The sequence below is a fragment of the Anabrus simplex genome, chromosome 1, assembly GCF_040414725.1.
Source record: "Anabrus simplex isolate iqAnaSimp1 chromosome 1, ASM4041472v1, whole genome shotgun sequence".
NCBI classification, from domain to species: domain Eukaryota; kingdom Metazoa; phylum Arthropoda; class Insecta; order Orthoptera; family Tettigoniidae; genus Anabrus; species Anabrus simplex.
The window spans coordinates 1,330,748,590-1,330,764,340 of NC_090265.1; the positions used below are offsets into that span (position 1 = coordinate 1,330,748,590).

General features: G+C 38.5%; 1 protein-coding gene across 1 annotated transcript in view; it reads right to left on the reverse strand.

The window, feature by feature from the left end:
- Positions 1-15,751, reverse strand: part of unc80 (unc80, NALCN channel complex subunit) — a 1,117,323-nt gene that overhangs the window by 294,815 nt on the left and 806,757 nt on the right. Inside the window, exons 39-41 of the mRNA XM_067137759.2 lie at positions 12,630-12,819; positions 7,663-7,844; positions 5,265-5,513 (exon numbers count right to left, since the gene is read on the reverse strand). Coding sequence (XP_066993860.2) covers positions 5,265-5,513; positions 7,663-7,844; positions 12,630-12,819 — 621 coding nt within the window. The remainder of the gene's footprint in view (positions 1-5,264; positions 5,514-7,662; positions 7,845-12,629; positions 12,820-15,751) is intronic.

Consider the following 15,751-nt stretch of genomic DNA (forward strand, 5'->3'; position numbering starts at 1 on the left):
ATTCAGTTCACTATGGAAACAGAAAACGAAGGGAAACTCCCTTTCCTAGATGTTCTGGTAAAGAAGACGGCTGATTTAAACTTGGTACAAAGAGTGTACCACAAGCTAACCCACACAGACTGCTATCTTCAGAAGACCACCAACCATGACAAAAATATGGTGTGATTAAGATGCTAGCCGACCCTGCAAGGAGAATTTTTCAACCTCAGCATTTAAACAAGGAGCTCAGCTACCTCAATATGGCCCCACTTGCTAATGGGTACAGCCATAAAGATATCCAGTGAACATTCCATCCCAGACGTCTCACAACCAGGGAGAAGGAAGAAGAGCGGCTGGTAGCTAAAGCCATTCTGCTGTATGTTGAAAAGACAACTGACAGAATAGGGAGGATACTGGAGTCCCTAGGGGTAAAAACCATATATAGGCCAATGAAGAACATCCAGGAACTACTTAGGTCTGCTAAAGACAAGCGCCATCCTCTCACCACAGCAGGTGTCTACAAGATCACATGCAGCTGTGGTCAGGTATACGTAGGCACTACCAAACGCAGCATCACCACACGACTGTAGGAGCATAACAGACATAGCCAGCAGGGACAAGCAGCTCGTTCGTTCTTGTGTGGTTTAATATCATGTCAGGATAAAAATGCTGTCAAAAAATGTTGTCACATACAGCCTGTTGCATGTCCGTTTTTCTTTTACAGTTCCTGTTACGTACAGTGATATTAAAGGTAATAAATCATACATTTAGTCATAGTGCTTTTATGAGCACAGCAAAGCGAATATGTAGCTGTCACAAAAAGGTGAAGCAGCTCTGCATGTCAATAGCTAGCTCGTTTCACATGTAGCGCAAATCGAACAGGGCAGTCCCCAGCTGGCAAATGAAGCATGTCTGAATACATTACATTTTCTTGAGAAGTACTTAGATCGAATTTCAGAATAATCTCAGTGCTGAACTTGTAATACTTGTAGATTTAAGGCTAGGTATAGAAAACAGTGTAGTTCTAACCCTCTATATCCCACTAATCAGACATCTGTAAAACATGAACGAGATAATGTAATATCGTAAGCAATTAATAAAGGTTATGTTGTAGAATTATGTTTCACCGCATTATAAGAAGCATAATATAGGTTATATATGGACAACAACTACAGCTAACAATGTATTAGGTTAGTCTTTTGTGTATTTTCATATGATTTATTGTAACAACACAGGTAGTATTATGTTCACAATCAGCTGTTCTTCTATCTCAAATAGAAAACAGCTCCTTGAACTAAGATCAAAGAGTTTGATTGGAGAAATTTCTCCAGTCAAAGTTTGTCCTAGTTCAGTGCAAACTGATCTCAGATTAATGTCTATACACCACAAAAAAATCTGAGTTTAGCATAAACTGAGATCAATTTCATCTCTGATCTAAGATCAAACGGTTTATGCAACCGGCCATATGGTGTCAGAAATGAATGCGAGTTATGTGCAGGGATTTTTCCCCCCTGCAATTTCAAATGTAAAAAATGGGGTACGAGATATACGTGGTGGCGAGTTATATGCGAGCAAATACGGTAATTGTGTTCCGAAAAAAATGTAAGTATGTTAATGAAGCCTTCTATTTCAGGTAGGCTACGTTATGTTCTATTAAATTCTTTTTAATTAATTTCATTGTTTCATCTACTGGAATATTTGATATAAAAAAACATTATATGATGCGATGTTAACTTAATATTCTTAAGTACTTTACAGAAGTCTACTGAATTTTTTACTGGTGTCTTCTTGCAAAAAACATAAGGAATTGTTAAAAATGTATGTATGTATGTATTGAGAATGATTTGTAGGTATGAATTTCCATAGAAATCCTTGAGGCAGTTCTTAAAAATACTATATCCTTTGCTAACTTAGCTACTTTCACCTTTAGATTAAAATAGATGTTGGCATTTTTGTTTGCCTGGTTGGCTTTAAGATTGCAAGAAATCAGCTTCATTTCCCATATCAGATCCTATTTACATTAAATCTATAAAAGTAAATATCCACCTTTTTGATAGTTATATTTGCTTTAAGTAATTTAATTATTTATTTATAGTACATGTTTGTTCCTTGCAAACATCTTACTACGTTACATTGCATAGGTGAAATTACAAAGCATATGTTATCTTCTCAAAAAACATCATAAAAAGTACCTTGATATGTTTAAAAACTATATGAATTTACAAAAGATAAAAATTATTAAAATCTATGAGGAAGGTTGAATGAGGTGGTGAATGGGAAGGTAAATGAATCTACTTTGACCGAGATCGATAGCTGCAGTCACTTAAGTGCAGAAGGCCACTTCCTTTCCACTTCTAGCCTTTCCCTGTCCCATCGTTGCCATAAGACCTATCTGTGTCGATGTGTCGTAAAGCAACTTGTAAAAAAAAGAAGAAGAAAATCTACTTTGTTCTAAACTATTTTAAAACTACAGTATTTCTATTAATTTGAACAGTAATTAAAAAAATTCATTTCCTCTCTCAACAATTCTTTTATCTCTTCAAAGAAATGTGAAATAATATGGAAATGTCAACAGAAATAAACAACACATTCTATGAATAGAAGTTTGTATGTATGTCTGTGGGAATAAATAATGTATTCTACACTTCAGAAGGATTTCACGACAATAGTCTAATCAGGAAACCAACTGATAGCATTACTACACTACAATTATCCTGTTTAAATGTGTCCTGAATTATAAAGTACTTGGAATAAGAGGCTAATTATAAAAATGTATAGCTACACTAAATATGTACAGTTATAGACAGATCATTATTACAACTACTTGTAGGCAGAAAAAGAAAGCAAGATATTGTCAAATAAGAAGAGTTATGTTACAGTTCTAAACTGCAGTTAAGCCTATCCTAATTACAACACTATAGTTCTAGTAAGAGCTATACGTCTACAGAGACATTTCCCCTACCGTTCACTAAAATTTGTACGATTACCAATTATGCTTGCCGTCATGTTATCTTTAGTTGAGTTCTTTGTTAGATTCAATATCCTAGTAAGTTCCTTCAATTTCTCCTGACTTACACAACAATTTCTAACTCTATTTCTTTCCAACCTGCAACTCCTCCTTAGTTTCTTTACTTCTGTGTCATAATATAGCGGGTCTTTACCATTCCTTACCACCTTCAAAGGTACATACCTGTTTTCAGATTCCTCATCTGGCTGATTGTCTTTCATTAACCATATGGTACTGCTTAAAAACACCTTCTTTGGAATTTTTGGTAAGATTCCAACACAGATAAAAACATTGTACTGATTTGTCCTTGACAGTATGAAACAAAAATGTGTTATCATTTTACAGAACCAGAATATATACCAGCATCTGTGCCCACAGTAAGTGATGCGTTTTGAAACACTGCCACAATGTTCTTAGCTGTAGTGAGTGCCATGTGTTTAACCAGAGTAGTTGTTTTAATTCCTTCACTTCCTTAGCTATAGTAGAATCAGAGAATATCTTTTTTTTTTTTTTGCTAGTTGCTTTACGTCGCACCGACACAGATAGGTCTTATGGCGACGATGGGACAGGGAAGGGCTAGGAATGGGAAGGAAGCGGCCGTGTCCTTAATTAAGGTACAGCCCCAGCATTTGCCTGGTGTGAAAATGGGAAACCACGGAAAACCATCTTCAGAGCTGCCGACAGTGGGGTTCGAACCCACTATCTCCCGAATACTGGATACTGGCCGCACTTAAGCGACTGCAGCTATCGAGCTCGGTCAGGGAATATCAACTGCAATAAAGGACTAGCATAGTGAGTACATGAAAGTGGGATGTTCTGTTCTACCAGAAATGATATGAATACAAGTTCAGCATTCAGACCATAATTTTACATAGTGCTGGTGTCTTTTTGACTGAATACCCCACCTGCTGTTGTCATCACCTCCATGTGCAATAACAGAGAAACTACTATTATATACATTCCACAACAAGTGACATTCAGAAGTCTTTGAAACATGTAAACATGGCCATTCTTCACTGTAACTTTGTTTGTACTTTTGACATACTTACTGCCTCTTTGAAAGTGACATAGTCCTAAATTAGTAACACAACCATCCATACCATTCCTCAACTGTCACACATAAATCAAAGAATGCACAATATAAACTACAGCACAAGGAACTTTAGACAAAAAAAAAAAAAAAAAAAAAAAAAAGGTTAAGACATGAAAAAGTAGATATCCATCATGCACCAGAAACAAAGCATGATATTAGCGATCTTGGAATATGAAAAATATTAGCTCAAGTAGTACGGTCACAAGATTCAAACTTGACATTCTCCATAATATATATTTGTTTATGTCACTAATTCCATAATATAGGCTAGAAATAAGTAACAATTATGGAAAATCCATACTGGTTGGCATGCCTGGAAATGGTACAGATGAAATTTATTAGTATGCAACATGCATAACCAACAACTGGCTGATATTGATCTGTTGTGCAAGCACTAGCATACTAATATGTGGGCTATGCTTGACAGTGTCGAGAAAGTATCACACCCCAATACATTGGAACATTCCTACCAGCCCATGTATGTCGCAGAGATCTTGTGTCACGTAGAGATCATTCTGACTCTGAAACGTACTGAGTGTTGTAATATAGCCGCAAGATGTTCTGTTATGCTTTACCATAGACCAAGAACATCTTCAAGTACTCATCAGTGGAATACATCCGGTGGGAATAACTGGGCTGTGTGTTATGCCTGTTCATACTACACAGAGCATAAGGGTAGCATGCATACCTAACATAACATATTCCAGTCATATGAATTGGGTAGGCTCTGCCCTATATGAGTATGGGGACACTGTGAATGCCAGAAAAAATATTGGCATAAGCTGGGATTTGAACCTACTGTGGGTGTACACTCTACCACCTTGACATTTAAGATCTGTTGCAGAGCTCTGCTTCCTGGTTTAGTGTTCATATGGTGTCCAACCTTGATGGGTCCCTTGGCATAACCCAGGTACATGCATAATAACAGATGGCCATAGGAACAAATTTGTTGCATGGTCTGTATGTTTTGACATGGGAATGCATAGCAGCCACATTTCCTGTACCAGGTAGGCTCATCGTACCTTGCTATCATATGCATGGGAAGCAGAGCAATATAACCCATATGACCTGGTGGTGTTTGATGGGTGATGTATTGGTGGGGATTTTAAGGGACTGGTGAACCACCAGGTATATGCATACCAACTACATAATTACATGGGTAGTTTTAATATTTGTGACACTTACCATCCATAAGATTGATAGAGCAGTGCCTATAAGTTTTTGGCCATCTTCTTGTGGAGAACGAACATAGAACATGACATAGCCAATGATGTAGTTGTACAGTGCAAATGCAGCCTGTTGAGGTAGTTTAGGTACAAACCGCACCAAATGACGTAAAATCTTAAACATGAGGTCCTGCTTCTCTCTAGTCAGCCTCTCCAACACATATCGCAAGAAGAGAGCACTGTCTTCTACCAAACAGCTCCATATGACCTGGTAAACATGATTTAATGTTAAATTATGGAAAGTGGAATGCAAAGAATCTCGCATAACATCTACTGCCAGAAAGAAAAACATGCAACATCTTCAAGGACAAGGTCATTTTATTCACAAGCGATCTGTCATATCATACTGGTTATGTTACGCTGCAGAATCACCACCTGTAACCATGAGTACTAACGACACCAGAGTAGCTGTGCTTGGCAGTGTTGTGGTGTCAGTAGTAGCCTGGCCAGAGACACACGTGATCGCAATCTTGCTGTAAGCAAACGGTTCCCAGTGGTCCTTGGTGACACAGCAGGTACAACTTGTGACCGGACTTCATTCCTAGATGATGTTCAATCGGCCACCACTGCTCACACAATGCGTTGATCTTGATGTGCGTCTGTACTACACAGATGTCTGAAGCCTCTTCTACGGGTGTGGGAATGTTTCATAGGCCACTGCTGAAAGCAGCGACCCACCACTGATACATCATGCTCAATATGTGCAGCAATCCTTCGATATATCCATCCAGCTTCCCACAGATCTATAAAGTGACCCAGTTCAAATGGCTGCAGTTATTCAACAGGAGCACATACTCATCAAAGGGGCATGGTTGTACCCTAGAATGAATAATGCAAATACTGTTCACCTCTAACAGAATGTGCATGGCCACATGTCAAGAGTGCCATCTGATGTCCATGACAAATGAATCACTAACACAACAACCCCTCAGTATGCACATATTATACCCTGGTGCCACTGCACACAGTTCTTATGGATGTTGAAGTTTCTTTTTTTGGCAGTGTATTTAAAGTATCCTTCTCAAGGGCTCACCTACCATGAATACCCTTATATTATAAGAGACTAATAAATATACAGGGTCATCGAAAAAGGAATAACCAAATTTTAAAAAACTGCTGCTTCAAGTAGGATTATAACCTCATAGCTAAACGTGTGATTATTATCATAAACTGAAGAGGTATGATGGGCGCTATTTTTTAAACCTTAATATCGTATTTTCTTGCATAATTAAAAACCTTGCATAATGTATGCATCCCAATATTCTTGGGTCCAAAGCCGAGAAAAAGAAATGTTCCTGTATTTGATGCATCCACTACTTCGATCATCACAAAGTTCTGGATGAATTTCATAATAAAGACGTTACTACCGGTACTCCAGTAGCCTTCCTATTGTGAAACTGAGTATTCCAAATACTGTGCAAAGTCCTGTTATCAGCTGGTAGGAACTACCACTGCACTGTTATCAGCTGGTACGAACTATCACTGCACTAGTTCTGTGAGTGAATTAGTGCAGAAGTGACTAGCGACACTATTCCAGTCTAGTGTAAAACAAAAGCTAAAGGTTTCCACCTATTCAATACTGTTTGTGTAACCTTAAAAAAGTTACATGTATTTGTTGAAATGTGCATTTTTGACTGGTTTAAACGCTTTCATGATGGAAAGGATGGTATTGAGGACGAGGCGTGTTCGAGTCGACCAACCACGAGCACATCCCCAGACAACATGGAACGAGTGCGAGAGATGCTTGCGAATGATTAGCGATTGTCCTTATGAATGATAGCAGATGAAGTGGGTGTAGGCAAGGACAGTGTAAGGACCACTGTTCACGAACATTTGAAGAAGCGGAAGATTTGTGCCCGGTTTGTACCGCACAACCTGACAGACGAGCAGAAGCAACCTCAGGTGGAAATGTTGGGTGATTTCACTGGCGTTTGTGACCAAAATCCAGAGCCCTGAAAGGCCACCGGTTCGACAGTGTAACAGTTAAACAACACGTGACAAGGGTTCTCCAGGAGATTCCAAAAGAAGCATTTGCTGCCACCTTCGAGCAGCTTTACAGTCGATGTCAAAAGTGTATTGTAGCTAACGGAGATTACTTTGAAGGCCAGTAAAGGAGTTTTGAGTGTAACTTACGTTGTCTTTATTTTACGAGACCATTCAACGAACTTTTCAGACACAGGTTGTAATATTTTGGTTCTTACACCATACATACAATGAAAATCTATATTTCTTCTCGAATTGCACTTGAAAAGGTTTGAACAGAGAAAAAAAGAATATCTGAAGGAACTTCCTACATTTAGCTACAAAGTGATCAATTATAATCATTACAAATACCAGTACTTGTGCTATTGGCATACCTGATAGGCTACTTCATAAACAGCATTTCCATCTGCAGAGACAGCTGCATCATCTAAGAGGTTGATGATCTGGATGACGGCTGAGCATAAAGATGATGGAAACAATGAATGTGCTGAGTGAAAGTGATGAGAGGCATTGCGCTGTTGGTTCTCTGCCTGTTCTTCATCCCCTGCAGCAAGAACTGAACATGTCTGTAAATACTGCTCTCTTTCCCATGAAACAAACAGTCTAAATATTAAACTTTATTTCAGATTACTGTTCCATTTCTTTTAACTGACTTGAATTGAAAAAAAGATATCAACAAACCTTCTCAGAGAAGACCAAAATTTACAATTTATTTCTTCCCATTATCTCAAACTGCTATACTCCAATAGGAACCTCAAACTAGAAGCAATTTTTCAAGATGGCAATGTACTGTAACTTCTTGGCAAAATTGAAACACGGAATAGATAATTTGTAACTAGAATAAAATATAGATGACAAAATTGGGTGCCACGCGCAAAAGATTTACAGGAATAATTAACTCTCTAGAGCATGAATAAACGCCTTCTCCCAAGGTTACGGTCATTAGGCTGATGAGGCTACAAACTTGCTTTGTTACTAGGGCTTGGATATTTAGGAAAAGTCATATTTTTTTCTTTGTCTCTATTTTCTTGCCTGATATGATTTTGGTGCAAATCAGGTGATTATTGGCACAATTAAGTGATTTTTATTTGACATATAAATGCATATTTTGGCTTTTTTTTTTGTCATAAGATCATATTTTGAGCTATTTTCATAGAAACGTCATATGTTGGCAGTTTGACGATAGCTGTAGCTGTACAAAAGCATCTTCAACTTACTGAATGCAAACTAGTGTTCACTAAACTGCTGCTCGTTATCACATCTGCAAATGACATCATGCATAACAGGCTTAACTTTCACAAAGTCTGTTCGAGATAGGTTCAAAACAACTCAATGAAGAGCAGAAGTGTAATCATGTGAGAATCTGTCAGCACCTACTGAACCATCATGCTAATGATGGTGAAACATTTCTGAAACGGATCATCACTGGAGATGAAACATGGTTTCACCACTTTGAACCAGAGAGCAAACATCAGAGCTTGGAATGGAAGCATCCACTGTGGCAAAACATTGTCCCCTTATTGTGCTGTAAATCTTCTATGAATTTCTGCTCCTGGTACACCCTTAGACCACAAAAACCAGATTACAGAATGCTGCTCTTCCTTGGTGCAAACAAAGAGGGACATGGCCATCTTTACATCGCAACAGCGTAAGCTGTACTGATCGGATACCGGTAATGCTGAAACCTACCACAGATGTAGACAATGGTGCCATCTAATGGCTGTGAGCACACAATGCCAAATAGCGCCCTAAAGACAATCAGAGCAAAATGGCTGATACTTATTAACTTACCCTCATACTTTATTAGATTAGAGAATTTAACAACTACTTACGGTCGACTGTTGTTTGGCTCGGCATAATTATATTTTTCCATGAGTTTGGCTGATCAAATTTCATGACGTAAAAGAAGTTTTCACAGGAAACTGACAAAGTTTCCATAGTAAAACTGAATGTAAAGTATTGAGATTTTTAACTCACGTTTGAAGCCGGCCCTGCAGTCTAGCTTACATGCCTCTCACTGATGCCCTGGGTTTGATTCCTGGACAGGTCAGGCGTTTTAACCTGGATATGAGGACTGTTTTTAGGTCCACTCAGCCTACGTGATTACCTTCAATTGAAGAACTATCTAATGGTAGTCTGGAGAGCCAGAAATAATGGCCGAGAGGATTCATCACACTGACCATGCATCACCTTGTAATCTGCAGGCCTTCATGCTTAGCAGTGGTCACCTGGTAAGCAAAGGCCCATTACAGCTGTGGTATGGTTTGTTTTGGTTTGGATTAGGAGTGTTTGTAAGATTATAATTGTACATATTTCATTTTTGTGAAGTTTAGCCAAATTACCGTATTTCACGGCATAATCGTCGCACTTTTTATACCAAAATTTTCGAAAACAATTGTAGGGTGCGACCATTATACGATGAATATTTAATACCAGTATTTGTATTACTCAAAAAATGTATTTATAACTAAATTGTATTTGATACAAATTTAAGATGCACGTAATACTCGCGTTTATACATCAAAATAATTAAAATAGTCTAAAACAAAATTCATAATTTTTCGCAACAATTCGGCGAATGTTTTTCCAACCTGAAAATAAAAATGAACGTATTAATTTGTCATTAATTTGAGTATTAAAGTTAAAATATTACACTTGCAAAAAATTATCGCTTTGTTGTGAAATGCGGACTTACCGGTATGTAATTTATTCCAAATCTTCGGTGTCGCTATCGCAGGTTTCGCTATCTGATGCGCCGTCCTCGCCTCTGTTAATACCAGTATCAGATTCTTCGTCTCCCTGCCACACTGCGTCATCTTCGGAACCGTCTAGTGCATTCGAAATCCCAGTCCTTTTGAAGCTCTTGGAGACTAGTTCAGGTGGTATAAGATCCCAACTCTTCTTCACCCACGAGCATAGCAAGTCCAAGGGTGGACGCATGATATTTCCGGCGGGCGTCAATTGCTGATCGCCGCTCATCATCCACTCGTTGTAAAATCGACGTAAGTGGTCTTTAAAGGGTTTATTAACACATACGTCTAGTGGCTGCAAAGCAGATGTTAGGCCACCAGGAATGACTATCTGTCGTGTCTTATTTGTAGTGAGAATTTGCTTCACTTCGTTCACGAGGTGACCTCGGAAACTATCTAAAACAAGCAGAGCTGGTTGTTTTAGTAGTGCACCAGGTCTTCTATTCCACACAGTTTTAACCCAGTCCAGCATGAGTTCTACGTCCATCCAACCCTTTGGTTGCACTCGTACATGAATTCCACGGGGAAACTGTATATTCTTAGGCATCGTTTTCCTCTTGAAAATGATGTAAGGCGGCAACTTTCTCCCGTCAGCTGTAATGGCTAGCAACTTCTCACTACCGCTGGTTTTCATTAATACACTCCGTGATCCTTTTAGCGCAATAGTGCTATTGCGAGGCATATCTGATTGGCATTACCGATTTGAGAAAGCAAGTACGAAGTTTCCTTGCGCAAACGTATGACAAATCGGTGAAAATTTACAATCTTGTCCGTGTAATCAGCAGGCAACTTTTGGCTTAGTGTTGTTCTCCTTCGCACTGACAGATTGTGTCGTCGCATGAACCCCTTAATCCACCCACGAGTCGCCTTAAACTGAGTTACCGGTATGTTGTGTTTGCGCGCTACCTCCTGTCCCTTAATTTGTAACATTTCATATGATACACTGCAGCCATTGTTATGTATTTCACTGACGTACCTAAACACTTCTTCGTCAATTATAGGAAACTTCCCTGTTTTAGGACCTCTAAACGCGCGTCTAGAAGGGTTTGTGCTTTTTAGCTTGTTTTTTACTTTCCGCCAGTCACGCACCAACTTTTCACTCACAGAAAATTTTCTTTCTGCAGCTCTGTTCCCGTGCTGTTCAGCGAAGGCAATTACGCTTAGCTTGAAGCCCGCAGAATAGTTTCTATATTTACCCATAATCGCTTATAAATGCTTCACACGTTAATGTGATCTGTCCATTCCAGAGCAGCCAATACTGTTAGGCAGCAAGGAAGCATGCAACAATTTATCAGTTTAGCTCGTTGGTTGCGACACACTACTGCGCTTGCGCAAAGCTCGCAAACCGGAGCTCTAGCTAGCATGGTGTAGATCTCCTGTATAGTTGACTGTATTCCGAGACGTCAGTAACAAACATTCATTTTTTTCAATTTCTTTTAAACATACGGTAATTAGGTTAATATTTCTTCCCAATTATTGATGATTTTACATTACATTACTGACGAGTTTATAAAATAAAACTTTAATAGCATTGGATAATAATTATCTTGACTGCTTGGATAAAAGTTTTCATCCCATGCCCGGACACTTATGACGTAGTAGTAAGATAAGAGTCTAGCGATGACAACTGAGACATCGTAAATAATTCGGCTGAATAATTCCGTGGAAATCTGCGTTATCGTCTTGGATTTCACTTCGTGCGCAATAACACAGGAGCCGGACCCATGGTGTAGGGGTAGCGTGCTTGCCTCTTACACGGAGGCCTCGGGTTCAATTCACGGCCGGGTCAGGGAATTTTACCTGTATCTGAGGGCTGGTTCGAGGTCCATTCAACCTACCTAGCCGGTATTTCCTGGCGACGTTGCCGATAAGCGATAACTTACAGCCTTACGTATTTCAAATGGGAACTCATAATATGTAGGTGGTGAATAAATAGTACACTGTCTCGCGACCACGTTGTCAAACTGCCGATAGCCTACCGGTAAGCATAATATGTAGGTGGTGAATAAATAGTACACTGTCTCGCGACCACGTTGTCAAACTGCCGATAGTCTACCGGTAAGCCATGCGTCGTACATATACCGGTATTATTTATTTATACGTTGTGCAACATGTCGCATACGTGACTGTGTTGCCAAATTGCCCATAAACCATACACGTATTTAAATTGCGCATTCATGTGCAACTTACGTTGCAGTTCCATTTACCTTTTAACCAGATTAGTGAACAAAATTTGGACGTGTGACGATTATGTAATTAAAGGTTTAAAGTCCAATTTTTGTATTGAAAATAAAGGATGCGACGATTACACGGTGGCGACGATTATGCCGTGAAATACGGTATTGATAGTTTTAATTTGCTCCCAGATTTTCCATTTTCTCATGTTGTATGTTTTTTTCCTGTGGTCTCTCCAAAAACAGAAAATTGAGGTTCCATTGTACTGGAAGAGAGAGAGAAAGAGGAAGACAAACAAATTCATATCTTCATATATCACCAGATATTTTGACTGAATATATTATAATACCCACTGGATAATTTTCTGAGTCAACTACGAGGGGATAATAAATATAAGTAACTAAGGATTAGTGTACCTTCATCATGATCATCTCCCACAGCATGATACAAGCTAGGTTCATAAGCTGCTTGCACTGTAATAGGAATAGTAGTTATCAGGAAATTCTCTCTCTCAACACGCTTTTTATCCTCTTGAGCTTGTAGAGCCATTTTGATCAGCTCGGTCTGTTGCTTCTTACGTGTTTTGGTTGCTGTGACAAGAGATCGCTAAAACAGACAGAAATTTTAATGAACATTTAATTAAAGAAGGAAAATCAAAACAGTGAAACATTTATTTGCAATATATTTTTACAATACAAGAAGATTGTTTTGAATTAAAAGCACTGACTTTCCATAGGAAAGAGTACACTTGAAGGATGATATATCACACTTCTCATTAGTAAGGGCCAAAGGGTAAACAATCTTCTGTTTCACTGAAGAACCTAATGACACTTTTAATTACCACTAATTAACTATATACACTGTACATCTCAACACGCTATCAAAAACAGTGAGTTATTAACCTTAGCCCTCCTTATTTTCTGAACACTCCTGCGTCTCCAGCTCCATTTAAGAATTTGCTTCCAGAGGGATAAGAGACAGCACAAACATATGGACAGATTATTTATAAAAACGTCCGGCTCCATGGCTAAATTGTTAGCGTGCTGGCCTTTGGTCCAGAGAGTGCCAGATTCTATCTGATTCTTATTCTATCGATTCCTGGCCAGGTTGGAGATTGTAACCTTGGCTCGGGGACTGGGTGTTCGTGTTGTCCCCAACGTCCCTGCAACTCACACACCACACATAACACTATCCTCCACCACAATAACATGTAGTTATCTACACATGGCAAATGCCGCCCACCCTCATTGGAGGATCTGACTTACAAGGGCTGCACCCGGCTAGGAATAGCCACACAAAATTATTATCTTCTATATAAATAAAATCGTAATGATTATGTGTCTGTACATTTACTATTTTGGCAAAATTTCCATACAGTTATCCATTTCAGGTGTAATAATGACTGTCTGCATAATTTTTAGCTTTGGTGTCTGTCTGTTTGTCTGTCCTTCTATAACTTGAAAACTACTGGATACATTTCCACCAAACTTCATATTTAGAATCTACCTGTCCTTGGGTAGGTTTTAGGGCAAACATTGTTTCTAAATCCCTGAATTGACTGGGGGTTTATACGAAACTGAAACCGTGATTTTGCACTCCCTCAAAATATACATTACCAAACTTAATGGAAATCTACCTGCCTTAATGAAAATTAATTTCTAAACCTTTTTCCTCATGTGCATCATTTCGATAACAGGATTAATAAGGGAGATATCATTAAAGGACAGTTTTTTGGTACAAGTCCCACCAGACTTAACGCAAGAGTGGGTGCGTGTAAAGCGTATTTCTTACAACTTGAAAACCAATGAAGATATTTGAACCAAACTTTAATATTTAGCATCCACTTGTCCAAGGGTAGGTTTTTTAAAGGTCAATACCATTTCAAATTCCCGGAATGAACTGGAATTTTATAGGGAACCGAAATGGTGATTTTACTCTCCCACAACCCACAATATAAAAAGTACAAGACCAACCTGACTGGAAATTGACCAAACTTGATGGAAATCCAATTCTATTTTCTCTTTCTTTTTCTCATGTGCATTTCCTCAACAGGAGGATTAATAAGGGATATATCATGAAAGGTCGGTTTCTTAGGCTAAGTCCAGCCAACATAGCCCAAAAGATGTTATACATGGAGTAGATTCCCTATCTATCTATATAAATAAAGTCGCAACGACCGTGTCTCTGCATTGACTATTTTGGCGAAATTTTCATATAGATTTCCTTTTAAGGAGTAATAGTGGCCATTTGCATATATTTTAGCTATAGTTTCCTGTAAGTCCAAAACTTTACCCCCCTGCCCAAAATCAAGATTGCCTCACAATCTGCCACATGAGCTGGAAAACTGTAATTAAGCAAAATTATACGTTTTAGCTGGTAACCAACAGAAAACTTCCAAGATCTTTAAATTTTTCACTTTTATGCTGAAGAATATCAAAATATAGAGGCAATTTAATGACGGTGCAGATCTTCGTTTCGAGGTATTTGGTGGCTAAATGGTAAGTCATATCACAAAATTGATGGCACATTCTTCGTTCAATTTGGAGTGATCTACAATTTTGGTCCTGTAACATTTTGTCGTCTCTTTCTCTCTCTCTTATAGGGTAGATTTGGCTGTCTATTTCGATTGTTCGTAAATTTTGTGCTTTTTACTTGTATTTTAGTTTGACACACTTATAGGAGAGATAGTGTCATCGAATTTGGCATGCACACTGACACAACCAATGGCTATATGCGAACCAAATTTCATGATTCTAGCTTCCACATAAATATGTGAAAAGTAATGTAAAATGTTAAAAATGTAACCAAATTTCACCCCATTCAAGTATTGTAACTCAATCAAACCCATAAATATGGGAGATATGGGAAAATATTTTAAGACCAAACATGTAGAGCGATAAATGGAACATCTAAGGTGCAAACTGTTTGTTGATATGATCTACCGTTTAGGAGCAGTAAATCTCGAAATGAAGGTTTGTCCTTACAAACGTGCCCATGCTTATCTGTCATCTTCTATATAAATAACATCGTAATGGCCATGTGTCTGTACATTGACTATTTTGGTGAAATTTCAATGCAGTTATCCATTTCAGATGTAATAATAACCATCTGCATAATTTTTAGCTTTGGTGTCTGTTTTGTCTGTTTGGCGGTTTGCCTGCTTATCTATCCTATAACTTGAAAACTACTGGATATATTTCCACCAAATTTCATATTTAGAATCCACCTGTCCTTGAGTAGGTTTTAGCACAAATATTGTTTCTAAATCCCTGTAATGACTGGGGATTTGTACGAAACCAAAACCATGATTTTGCACTCCCTCAAAATAAACACAACCAAACTTAATGGAAATCTACCTGCCTTAACCCTCTTGGAGCCAAGAGCCGATCTTGTCGGCCGCTCCCCATCAGCTGGAAGAGGCCAGAGCTCCGCCTCCACTCTACTACTGTAAAGTGCCAGGCCGTTTTCAGTGGAAATACATGTATTTAAAAATTCGCCTATATCTACCGGTGTATCGCAAATACCGGCATGAAATTTT